The sequence below is a fragment of the Neopsephotus bourkii genome, unplaced genomic scaffold (assembly GCF_033783945.1).
Source record: "Neopsephotus bourkii isolate Nb327-2 ecotype Australia unplaced genomic scaffold, CSIRO-AGI_Nbou_v1 NB_1825, whole genome shotgun sequence".
In the NCBI taxonomy this organism is placed as follows: domain Eukaryota; kingdom Metazoa; phylum Chordata; class Aves; order Psittaciformes; family Psittacidae; genus Neopsephotus; species Neopsephotus bourkii.
In genome coordinates, this window is record NW_026902298.1 from 13880566 (window position 1) to 13893125 (window position 12560).

General features: G+C 37.3%; 1 protein-coding gene across 1 annotated transcript in view; it reads left to right on the plus strand.

The window, feature by feature from the left end:
• The window catches only part of ARID4A (AT-rich interaction domain 4A), a 47489-nt gene that overhangs the window by 23352 nt on the left and 11577 nt on the right, over positions 1 to 12560 (plus strand). The window contains exons 11-14 of the mRNA XM_061343586.1: positions 6063 to 6135; positions 8595 to 8689; positions 8847 to 8944; positions 10454 to 10682. Coding sequence (XP_061199570.1) covers positions 6063 to 6135; positions 8595 to 8689; positions 8847 to 8944; positions 10454 to 10682 — 495 coding nt within the window. The remainder of the gene's footprint in view (positions 1 to 6062; positions 6136 to 8594; positions 8690 to 8846; positions 8945 to 10453; positions 10683 to 12560) is intronic.

Here is a 12560-nt window from a genome sequence, read left to right on the forward strand (position 1 = left end):
AGATATGCTGGCGGAGAAGGTATAGAATCCATTATTTCTAGGTGTCAAGTAGGCATGTAAAAATAAGGTGAGCATCTTCATGCTGAAGCTATGTAGTAGAGGAGAGATGTTAATCTTTGTAGATTATTTCAGAGCCGAACTGCCATGGTGGCCCATTAATCAAATTTCTGATTCAGCTGTTACAATACATCATCTTATTTTAATTGTGGGCTATGCTAGATATTGCGTTGCAGTTAGACAGCATTTAGGGAATTTTTCATTTTCTTTTTTGTTTTCCCTTATAAAGGCAGTAACACCAGTTGCAGGGAGAATCGACAAGTGGGTATTTTTTGCCTTTATTTGACTACAGATGTTGAATCACTCAAATTTTGCATTTACATTTTGTAGCGTTTCTCCTTTATTAATCAAGGTCAAAAATAGCTTCTGTCCATCCTCTCCCAGAATATTCCCAGTGAACCTTTTGTTTTAGAACTGCAAATTGTTCTATTACTAGAGATGGGAGAGAGATTTTAAACACTATCTTCCCCCCCCCCTCGATCTTCTGAAATGCACAGCAGCTTTGCTGTCAAGACCTGCCCAGCTGCTGACCAGCCATGATAGGCCTTTATTAAATCAATTAAATGGACACAGACCTACCTAATATATAATGAGAAAATAAAGTCAGTCAGAAAAGTCTAATTCTGGAGTGGAAAAGATCCTATTTTTCTGAAGTAGGATCTTTAATAATGATTATGGAGCAAAGAGATCTACTATAGATTGATCCTGCCATTTTTCCAGTATCTGAATTAAAATCTGTAACTTGATTCTAACATAGACTTTCTAATTGTGCTGCCTTTTGTGACATCTTAAAAGAGTACAGTAGAATTGGTACAACAGGGTTTCCAGGTTTTATGTAGTTGCTCTTGTATGGCTTTTATAAGCTAAGGAGTGGAACCAGTATGGTGGTGGTGAGATGCTCATCCTCTTCATTGCTGTTAATGGACTCATGTGGTCCAAAGTTGGCTACAGAGGAGGATGCCGTGGAAATTGCTTGTCATTGACATTAACAGAAATTGTATTACACCAAGTTGCTCAGCATGGTCAAACTGGTGGATTTTTGACAGTAATTGCAGTACATGGGGCAACTGAGGATTACTTTTCATTCACAGAGTGAGGTTTGAATAACAGAACAGATACTGCTTGCATCATGAAGAGCGAAAAAATCCAGAGGCACTGTAAAAAAGAATTCTTTATCAAATGAAAATTTAAAGAATCACTCAATGGGTTTGAATCCGGATAAAAATTTGGATATTGCTTTTGGTTCTTAGCCATTTTTCAACATGTCAGAACAAGAGAATTAACTGTGTTTTGAGGGCACATTTGGCAGTCAAAAGAATGCACTGCAGCTGAAATGAAAATCTCATCTGTAGTATCTCCACATAAAAATAGAAGCTTTTGGAACATTACCTGATTTTTATTAAAAATCAGATTATATATACTACTGTATTTGCTTGTTTGTAAGTTGTTCTGTTAGGGAAGAAGTGATACTTATCTGTTTCTCGTGATTACATAGTCAAATACTCCCAGTTTTACCAGGGAACATGGAGGCAACATTTGGTTTTGCCTCTCAGTCTCCCTGTAGGCCATTCTGATTCTAAAAGAATCAAGATCTAACATGCAGTTATTTGAGATACATCTTCAGTATGTGTTCTTAACAGATACATTCACATAAGATAAAAGTAAGGCATTTGTTCTTTAGAGTTTGAATTTTGCAAGTTTCAAAATTGTATCATTTTATAATATCAAAAAGCGATTTCTGTCCTGTAGAATTAGTTATAACACTGTCTTTGAGAGACTCTTCCAGTTTATCTGTGTCACTTTAATTACAGTTCCTTGGTCTTTCACTTCTCCCTCCCTTAATCAGACATGCAGAAAACATTCATGGAAAATATCCAGCTAGCTGGGGGTGCCTCTCATTGTAAAAGAAGCTGTAGCACCTCAAAGTGTATGCTTAGGGGAATTTTCTTAGTCTTTATTTTGGCAGTCACCTGAAGGATGTATGTGTACTATGTTTAATAGTGTGCATTCATTTAAAGTTTTTAGGGTTCTTGCACCACAGCATCATCAAGAAACATTGGTCACAGCTGCATTATGTTGTTGAGCAGGGAAAGTGCCAGAAGCATTTCCCAGTGTACCTATTCTGCAGATAAGCATGGATTTTGATTCTCAGAATAAGTTATTACTGTATATTTTATTTGCACTAAGTTCATAAAGGAGGGATGAGTCCATGAGGATGAAATCTATGATGTGTTTTAGGAGCTTAAGATTCCTCCAAATGGTCAGCAGTCATCTATTCAAATATTTACATTTTGTTTCAAGGTACTTCTTGTTCCCCACGTAGTCTTTTCTCTAAGTGACTGTGGGAGGCCCAAATTGATACCCAATTGTCTATTTCTCTTGTAACCTCTCTGTATTTTAAGATAACATTGAAAAAGCTGACTCTAAAAGTTATATACAGGAATACAGTAATTTCAAAGTTATTGAAGCATGGTATGCAGAAACAAGTGATTTATTTACATATATTAAAAAAAACAAACCTCAAGCAGCTGTGATGTGTAATAGCAAAATGACTTAAAAAAAAGCCTAGCTAAATACTGATTAGCTAATCATCCTTCTCATGCTTACCTGCATTTGGAGTGGTTTTGGCTACTGTGAACTATGACCTGCATCATACCATGCACAAATGTTCTTCACACAGATTTTCTTGCTCACAATTTTATGCTAACTGGTCATTCTCAGAATATTCTTTCAAAAAGGAGTGAAGAACTTGCAAACTGAGGCACAGCTCTAGAGTGAGCCACTGTTAAATATGGTTGAATTCCTGGTTGGTAGAAACTAACATTTTTAAGATCACTCTAAATCTCCACATGGTGTAAAGCTGTTAACGTGTTGCAGTTGGTTTAATTCTTTTCATTTCCTTAATTAGTGTTCAGACTTGGCATCAGAAAGCAAATGTGCAAAGTGATGAAAACACGTTTAAGTACTCTGAAGCAACAAAATAACATTAACTCTAATTGTGGCAGCTTGTCTTGATTATATACTCTTGTGAACTCCAAATCCTGTACACATTGTTCTTCCTCCTAGCTTGTATTTATTTCACAGAAGAGTTTATGGTATTGGCTGTCTATTAATAACATAAAAGAAGGATCCCTGATACGTTTGCTACATATTGATTTTGAGTATATGGTGTACGTGCTTCTAAGTAGAGATTCATTCTTTGTTTTGTAGAAGAAATTGTTTCATCCTTTGTGCTCCCACTCAGCTCTACAGGTGTGCATCCACAGAAGCTTTAACATCTTTCTGTAAACGATGAGTCAGGATAACAGAGATATACTCTTTGAAATAATGCTGAAGACAGAAGGAAAACTCATGGTGAATGAAGTGGCTTGAAACAAATTGAAGCAAAACCAGTGACAAGTTTTTTGCAGGTTTCTCCGTGCTTAATGTTGTGCTTATTTGCTGGTTCTTATTCTTAAAATAATTTTATGAATTACTTGAACACAGTATTACTTGGAAAGCAGTAAGAAATAGCGTTGGGAAAGAAATATTTCCCTTACACAGAGATCCTGTGTAGCTGTTGATTTCACTGGTTTACTCCTTACAGTATTTTCTAATTGATCTGACCTGGTAGTCAGGAGCAAAAAATCTCAAACCCGTAATGTTTCAACTTTTTAATTATGGGCAAAAAAGGGCATCCTGGAGATTCTTGTTCAGCCTCGCACCCTGAAACAGAAAAGATTTTCTCATCATGCATTACTTGTGGGTATTGGATAAAGAATAGGAATGTCTCCATTTTGAACTCCTTCTGCTTAAAAATTGCATATTGTTTTGCCTTGCAGTCGGACTTATCTTTGACTACAGTTTCCCTTTTTTGCACCATTTATATAAGACTAAAATGAAACAGAGAGACAGAACTCTTAAGAAATTGATTCTGCGCAGTTGTCACTTTGAACTTAACTTACACCCAGCCTAAAATGGACATAAGTGTCTGGATAAAAGTGAGTTCTGGCAGCTAGCAGTGTTGACCCAGTGCCTACTGGAAACAGATACTGGGAATTTTAGTTCTCCAGTCACCCACCGCTGGTGATCACAGGTTGTGGTGTCAAGTTTTCTTGTTTTCAGGTGCAGATTTAAGGTTGCTGATACAGCATCTTGGGTAATGTTTGATGTATTTAAAATAAAACTCTTAACTCGGAGCAGTAGACACTCCTAGGAATTCATTTATGTCCAGTAATGAATAGATAACCTGGATTAAAAAATGACCACTTATAAAAATCCATGTATCTTAAATGCTGTAATAAGCCTATCAATGAAGGGTTGGACTTTCTCATTTTGGCCAGTAGCAAAAGAAAGACTTTGAAATAGCTGAACTGTGATTTATTCTTTGGTCAGTCTTTCAGGTCTTACTCAAATCTCCTCTCTGAAGGGTTTTGTATTTACTCTGGTATTGGTGCCAGGCACCGTTCAGGCTCTGTCTGTCAAGGGGTGGCAACCTAACTCATATACCGTCAACAGAGAAGCAGATGCAGGACTCGGGATGTCTCACATAGTGGATGAATATTGCAGTTGGGCTTTATGCCCCTGTCCTATAAGTATATAAAAAAGCTTTTCATCTTTCCTTTTTGCTTCAGCTAAAAATACTTGTTATCAGTGAAACAGTTAACATTCTGTCTGCAAGAGTGCTCTTTCTAACCTCAATTTCTGCAGTTCTGACCTACAGTTCTGGTTTGGCATTATGCCTATATGAAATAAATGGTTTGAATTCAACTATTCAAAAGTATTTCAGGATGTTTACTGTTATTTAGATTTAGTTTGCATAGTTCAAACTGTATTGCCTTTAACTGGTAAACATCAGAGTAAAAAAAAAAAAAAAGTAGGAAAATAGGAAACAGGTATTGTCTCTACCTGATTGCAGGTGAGCCCTGCTGGGCTTTGAAGCTCAGCATTCACTGAAGCAGGCAGGGCTGAAATTCATTCTGATACTGGGCAAATTGCTTTCTGGTTAACACAGCAGTAGCATATACATTTACATTTTACTGCCTGTCTTCCTGCCTTGAAGCTTAAAGTTTACAGAATGCAGAGACAACTGAAATTGAAATTGCTATTCTGGTTTCCTTCTGGAACTGCTTGTGACTTTTCTGTTATTTTTAATAATGGAATGATAAGATTTTTTTGACACATACTGTTACGTCTTTCCTTCAAGACAGCTGCAGTCCTTCCTGCGCAAACTGCTTTACCAGCAATCCCTATGATTGCCAGGCTGGCAGGAAGAAAGTGGCATGTGTAAAGTGTTGCAGGGTTGTTTTTTTCTCTCTCTCTCTCTCTCTGCTAAAATCTTAAAAATCCATGGAGTATATGTAGACATTATATCTCTGTATCTCTATCCCCACCCCCCAATAAATGTACTGTGTTTTCATGGTTTCCACCTGAATAGAAAAAAAATATTTCACTCTTTAAGATTTAGGTTGGAAAGGAATTTATAACAGTAAATTACAGAAGCAGCACTAAAATTGTTTCCAAATATGAGCTGAAATCAAGCAGTGGAATCTAAATCACAAAAAGTAAAAGTACTGTGTGGAGCATCAGAACCAGGAATGGCTGGAGAAAGAAGTGTTCTGCAACCTTAGCTAGAGCTGGGGTAAAGAGGATGAGTTAAACAAGAAAACCCCAAACAAACAAAACCAAAATCCCTAGAGCTCCTGTGAACTGCTCCAGTCTTACAAATATGCATAAAAGTTCTCCTTAGAACTGTATGGAAAGTGTATTAGTGTTTTCATTTTGAGGGTCATACTTACATTCTTTATGTCATGGATTGAGGCTTTCCCTGGCATGCATTTTCTCTTCATGAGGTACACATTTCAGTCTCTGGAGTAAATTTTGTTTTCTGCATATTTCACCATTATATGGGTGCAGGGCCAAATGGGAAGTGGTTTGGGTTTAGTTCTCACTCTTAGGCTTTTGTACAAATAAATTGTTACTTCTTGTATTTTATGTTTTCATTATGACTGCATTTGCTTTCACAGCCTGAGGAAGAGCTTGATCCTGAAGAGAGGGACAACTTCCTCCAACAGCTTTACAAGTTTATGGAAGACAGAGGTAACAATTACTGTACTTATTTATAATGTAACCTATAGCCTACTTTAATGGCTTTTTAAAATAGCTTTTAAATGTAATGGGTATTATTATGAGCATATTTGTCATGTCAGTGAAAAAGACAACAGCTTGTCTGGTGCAAGGAGAAACACTTTCACCTGTTTTCACATGTGGCTGGTCTACTTCTAGTACTTTGAAGCACAGCACACAAACACAAATCCCTCCAGAGGTGTTTTGTTTTTGTTTTGCTTTCACAAAACCTTTTTTATGCTAACAATCCCTGTTAAATAAGCTCTTGGTTGATTGCTTGTTGTGACAGCCATGGCTGGGAACTTTGCTGCTGTTAATCTGAGGCTGGAACCTGAGGAGGCTGTTCATGGATGGTGGAATTCAGCCAGCAGGGAATGGGAGATAGGTCATTTTAGTCTCCTTGCAGAACTGTCTTAATTATATGCGGGTGTAGCAGTGATATTTGCCTGAAGAGACAACTTAAGAGATTGTTACTTTGTCCTGTGGCTAGAACAAGAAAACAGCATATTTTAAATGTCTGTCTTTACAGAATCAGGTGAGACTGTACTGGAATAGTCCTGGTCTAAGGTATATACCGGAAGTGCATGTTCTGTGTATAGAGAGCAGGATATACCTGCTGACTAAGCCATTCACATCTGAAATTGTGATGAGGCTGACACTAAAATGGAAGGTTTACTGTTCCTTGCCTGCACACCCCTGCTGCTTCAAAAAAAGAAAGTAAAAGCCTGGAGTTTTATCTTTTACAGTATATTTGTTCATTTCACTTATGAACTTGCTATTACAATTTGAATACTGTGTTAATCCAGCAATAACACTGGTAGAGGTTGATTACAAGTGCAACTCTTGCCTTTTTACTCTTTTTCCTTGACAAAAGTTACCTGAATTATGTTTTTGTAGCAGCATATAGTACAGCAAATGTTGATGTACTTGAATTTGAAGTAACCAAAGCTAAGAGTAAAATGTAAAGTGCATGTAGTGCATAAATATTTTCCCCCACTCCTCCCCCAGTTTTCTTGTTGCATTTTAAAATCTGGGGGACAAATCCAGTTACCTCTGTAAAGGAGGCTCTGCATCCCTATGTGCAAGGTGTATTCTAGCCCACAGAATTGTAAAAGAACAGTTCCAAGTGTATTCACTATTGCCAGTTCTTATCACAGGTTTAGAAACTGATCTTGAAATATATATGAAAATATACTTGAGTTCATCCAATATAATTTTGAGGCCTCCTGTATATAACCAGTGTTTCTTGGAGAATAACCTGCCTTTGGGGGGGGAGTAAGAGTCTATGTCCGGTTGGAAAAAAAATACTCCTATGCTGCTGGACTAATCCACAATTTTCTTTATTGTAGCATGATTCTTCCCTCTTTTCTGTTTTCCTCCTTCCTCACTCCCTTTCTTAAGTCTTTCAGACTATAAACCATGTAGGGATCATGTGACACATTCAGGCACTTACAGAGACAGAAGAAAAAAGCATTTGTACACCAAATTTGAAGGCTCAGCCCAGACACTATCATTTAAGCTAATATGCTGATAGAGCAACGTACAGGACTTTTTCAGGACTGGGTCTTTCCCCTTGCCTGTGTACATTAATTTCTTCCCCCCCCCCCCCCCGAAGATTTCCCCCAGGATTTGTTCTACATTTTGTTGTCTCAGTATGTATGTTTTGATTTGTGTGGTCGTGACAGTGGTCTCAAAGTCCTATAACATTATTTTAATGATCCCAAATATAATTGCATGAAGATGAGAAGCAGCAGGGTGCGAGGTTTGATATTTTTCCTTGAAGGGAAGAATACTATCTAGATGCGCAGCCGCTTGCCCTAGGTCACTTCTGGTTTCTCCTTTTGCAGTTAATCATTGTTCTTTACATCATTGCCACTCATCCGATTTGAGTTCATTCTTTTTTTGCCAGAGCTGTCCCAAATAGTCACATCCTGTTAGGGCTTTGTGGTTTTTCACAGTCGGACAATTTGCCTGTGTATATCTTTTCCTAATCCAGCATCGCTGCTGCTTCCTCATTCCTTTCAGACCACAGTGGTTTGAGTTAATCTCTTCACACATTGCTCTGTAACTGCGTTCATCAGGTGTTCTGTGGAGCTTGCTGCAATTCTGGCTGTTTTCCCTGTTCAGGAGAGGGACAGTGGGATGCAGCCAGTTTGATGGCACCAATCTGAAAGAAGGTCCAGAAATCACAGTTAGCAGGCAGCTGGTGCCACTGTGCTAATCAACCACCCAGAAATAAGTGGTGCATTCAAAAGAAGGTGAAGCCTTCATTCCTGACTGGAAACTACTAACTTCTTGTGACTTTTATCTTGGAATTATTAAATACAGATTTTAAAATGTAGAAAGATATTAGTAATCAGATGTGTTCTAAAGGAATGGAAGAAGTGGTTTGTTGTTCTTTGTGGTAAATTCTTATTTCTGGTTTTATTTAGGTACTCCTATCAATAAACCACCTGTTCTGGGCTACAAGGACCTTAATCTCTTCCAACTTTTTAGACTAGTGTATCAGCAGGGTGGGTGTGACAATGTAAGTGTTGAACGTTTCCTGAACTATGTATATCTGTTCATTCTTAAGGGCTGTGGCTTGTGGCTGTGTTATATATCATTCCTTAATGTTCTCAGTTAAGAAAACCTGAAAACTTCATTTTTGTCTTCCCTTTTTTTTCTTTTTCCCCCTCCCCAAGATTGAGAGTGGTGCTGTATGGAAGCAAATTTATATGGACCTTGGCATTCCTATTTTGAACTCGGCTGCTTCCTACAATGTAAAAACTGCTTATAGAAAGTAAGTTCTCATATTGTATGACGGTGAAAACAATTTCCCTGGGTGTTTTGTGTTTTTGTTTTTTTTTTTTTTTAGTAGCATGTGCAATATTCAAGCAATTTGTGATAGGTTAGTGAAACAGTAGTTCTCATTCTTCAGTTAAGAGTTCTGAGCATTTTCCAGTACTGAGGATTGAAACGGTGGAGGACAGGAGTGTGTGCTCAGAGCTGCATAAGTTCCTGTTGCTCTAATACATTAGAATTCTGCTAATTTCCTTACCAAGAAGCATTCACTTTCAGCATGTGATGATGTTATTTCAGAGTACAACAATGAAATTATAAAAAAAACCACCTTTGGCAAATTCAAATTTTGTAGATGCTGCATGCAGTGAGAATTTTATGCCAGCTTCTATAGCTTCCTGAAAAACATTGATAGAGATAGATGTGTTTCAGACTGCATATTTAAATACCATCTTTGTGGAATCTATAGAATAATGGCTTTAGGGCAATTTAGTTTAGGTTGCTGTGGTGGAAGTGACAGGATGAAGTAGTAAAATCACTGTAATGAGTAAATGCTGTTTGTAATGAGTAAATTCTGACCCCTGGTTTTCAGTTGTGTTTTAACTTTTGAAATGGAAACCTTTTCTAAATAAAAATTATTTTTATTATTTATCCTCCTGGAAGTTTGACAAGAAACAATTGGGCTTTTTGAGTAAAAGGGAAGAATGAGGTTCTCTTGAGTCGAACCTAAGGAGATTTGGCTGATTGAATAGGGATGACTAATGACTCAACTCATGTTAAAGTTGATGAAGATGAAAATATTCAGACTGTCTGCAGTGTGATTTGAACTGGGCACGTATTTAAGGTCTGCATTTTAGCAAGAAGAATATCATAAAAAGAGTAATTGGCAAATATGTACTGGGTTGCTGTTACAGGAGAAATAATTACGTTGTATGGACACATGATAGTGTGTTGTAACTTGCATATTTATTCCTTCAGGAATAAGCTAATTACTATTTCGCTCACCTATAACTGGATTAGAGTGTGCACACAGGCAGTTACCAGAAAACAAGCTGATGCATGGCAGTTTGTTACCATGTGGTAACTTGTTTGTATGCCCATATTCTAATACTAGGCTGATTTTAGCTGCCATTATGCATTTGCAGAACAGCGTACGTGTTCTTAGGCTTTAGTGTCATCAACTCTTAATTGGATGGGGATGAAATTAAATTTGTGGGAAGCACCTGTGTGGATTCTTTCTCACCATTTGATTTGTGTGCGTAATAGTTTCTTTTCAAAATCTCTGCTTTTTATTTTATTTGGGCTTGAGGGTTTGGTTGTTTTTTTTTTTTTGTTTTTTTTTTTTTTTTTTGGGTTGCTTGGTTTTGTTGGGATTGTTCTGTCATCCCCACAATTAACCCCTCCCCTCCCCCCCAAGTTACTGCTTCTTTTGCTTTTCTCTGAGCAGGAAAATAGCTTTTATGCACTTCAATAAAGAGAAATCTAAATAAAACTTTATTTGCATATATAGGTATCTTTATGGTTTTGAAGAGTATTGCCGTTCTGCAAACATTCAGTTTAGGACCATCCATCACAATGAACCAAAAGTAGTAGAAGACATAAAGAAACGTATGGAACCAATGGAGGAAAGTGTGAAGGAGGAACAAAAAATGCCCCCAACAGAAGTTAAAAAAGAAGCAGAAGAAAATTATTCCAGCAGCGAAAGTGAAAAAGAAGAACCAGAACTAAGATCCCCAAGGGTAAGTGGCTTGAATTGGTTTCTACTTAGTACTTAACAAAATACCTTTGTATAGTGAACAGTTTACATAATGAGTTTTCCCTTGTGGAGTGATTACAGGTTTGAATTGGCATACTTGTACAGGCATAGGACAGGGTTCTGTGAACACAGAGGTGGTGTTAATGGTTAATTATGTTCTGCCTGTGAATAGATCAGTTTTGTTTATTTCTTCATACTCTAAGCCATCCGTGGGATTTGCTCAGACTGTGTTGAATGTCAGACATGTTTCAATTCAGGGATGGCTTGAAGAGCTGCTGAGGGCTGGATATTGTCAGAATATCAGCCTATGAAACTCAGCAGGACAGTCTTGGTTGTGGATGGGAATTTCTACAGGCACATGGAATCTGGAGCTTTCCAGCAAGAAGCAAGAATATTAAGGGACTACTACAGCTTTAAGAATCAAAGGAAGACCCATTTCTCTGAGTTGGTTTTTATCACAATATCACTTTTTTTTTTTTAATAAATGCTACAATTTTACAGTATGTAGGCAAAGTAGAGGGAGGAGCACTTACATTCTCTCTTCCTTCATCCCCGAGTTCTGTAGAGGTGAGGGTGGTAACAGTAGTTACATAGATAAGATCAGTGACCCATCAGCTAGTGGATACTGAACCTGATGGAGAGTACAAGAGTACTTTTGAGGTACTTGAATATGATGCTGTAGCACTCCTGTTAATTCTGTTAAAAGGACATTTTATGTTCTTTAACAGAGCATGATTGTTGAAGGACAAGAATTGCTACTTTTTAAATTGTACAAGTTGTAAGGATTCTGTTCAACTGAAGTGTAATTTGATTAAAGTACTTCTGTCAAACTAGCTTTCCAAGCAGATTTATGGCCTTTTAAATTAATAGATGAAAAGACAAATCTAAACTTGTATTTAAACTCTGTATTGTTTTACATTTCTATCTAACTGCAAGTGGTTTTTCCAAGCCCTGTCAACCTTAATGAACCTCTTGGCATGACATTAGTTTTGTTGTTAGTTTTTGTTGTTTGGGTTTTAGGGTGGGTTGTTTTGGGGTGGTTTTTTTTGAGTTTTGTTTTTTTGTGTGTGTGTTTTTGTTGTTTTTTTTTTAAAGGGGAAGACAACTGGTGAGAGGATAAAGTAAAAGAATTTTTTGCCCTTTTTATCATTGGCTGGCTGTGTTAATTTGTTGCTAAATAAACGTTGGTCGTGTATCTTATTACTTTATTAATCCAGTCACCAGCTATTTATGAATTATTATTTTTCCAAAGTATTTGAAGTGTTTGCCATTATGCTACTGTGAATTTTAATTATCACAGTACCTCCATTACTGTTGTCTTTGGATGGCCTCCAGATAATTGATTTTGCATTCATAATGTATTTTAAATGTTCTTATTGCAAAGCAATGACCCTATCAAGAGACTTTCAGTACCAAAATGACAATCCTCTACTAGATCCGCGAGAGGCAGTTGCAGATAGCCCCAGACAGCAAGTGTAACAGTTCGCTGTCAGAAATGAAGATGCCTCTCAAGCATCTCAAGCATCATCAAGTCCTCTGCAAGCACTTTAATGCTATTGCCATAGTTGAGCAAGGCATTTTGGCCCTTTCTATCAGGGCAACAGACCTTACAAATGTCCTGAAATCCTCTAGAAGGTAATCAGAAGTTCATCCTCTTTATTCTAAATGAAACAGAATGGCTTTCTTTTGGAGTGATCTTGGTTTGGTTTTGTTTGTGGAGTGTTTTTTTTTGTTTGTTGGTGTTGGGTTTTTTTTTTGGGGGGGGGAGGTGTTTGGGTTTGTTTTGTTTTGTTGTTTGGGTTTGTTTTTTGTTTGATTTGTTGTGGTTTGTTTTTTTTTATTGTTCCCTCCCCCCCAAATA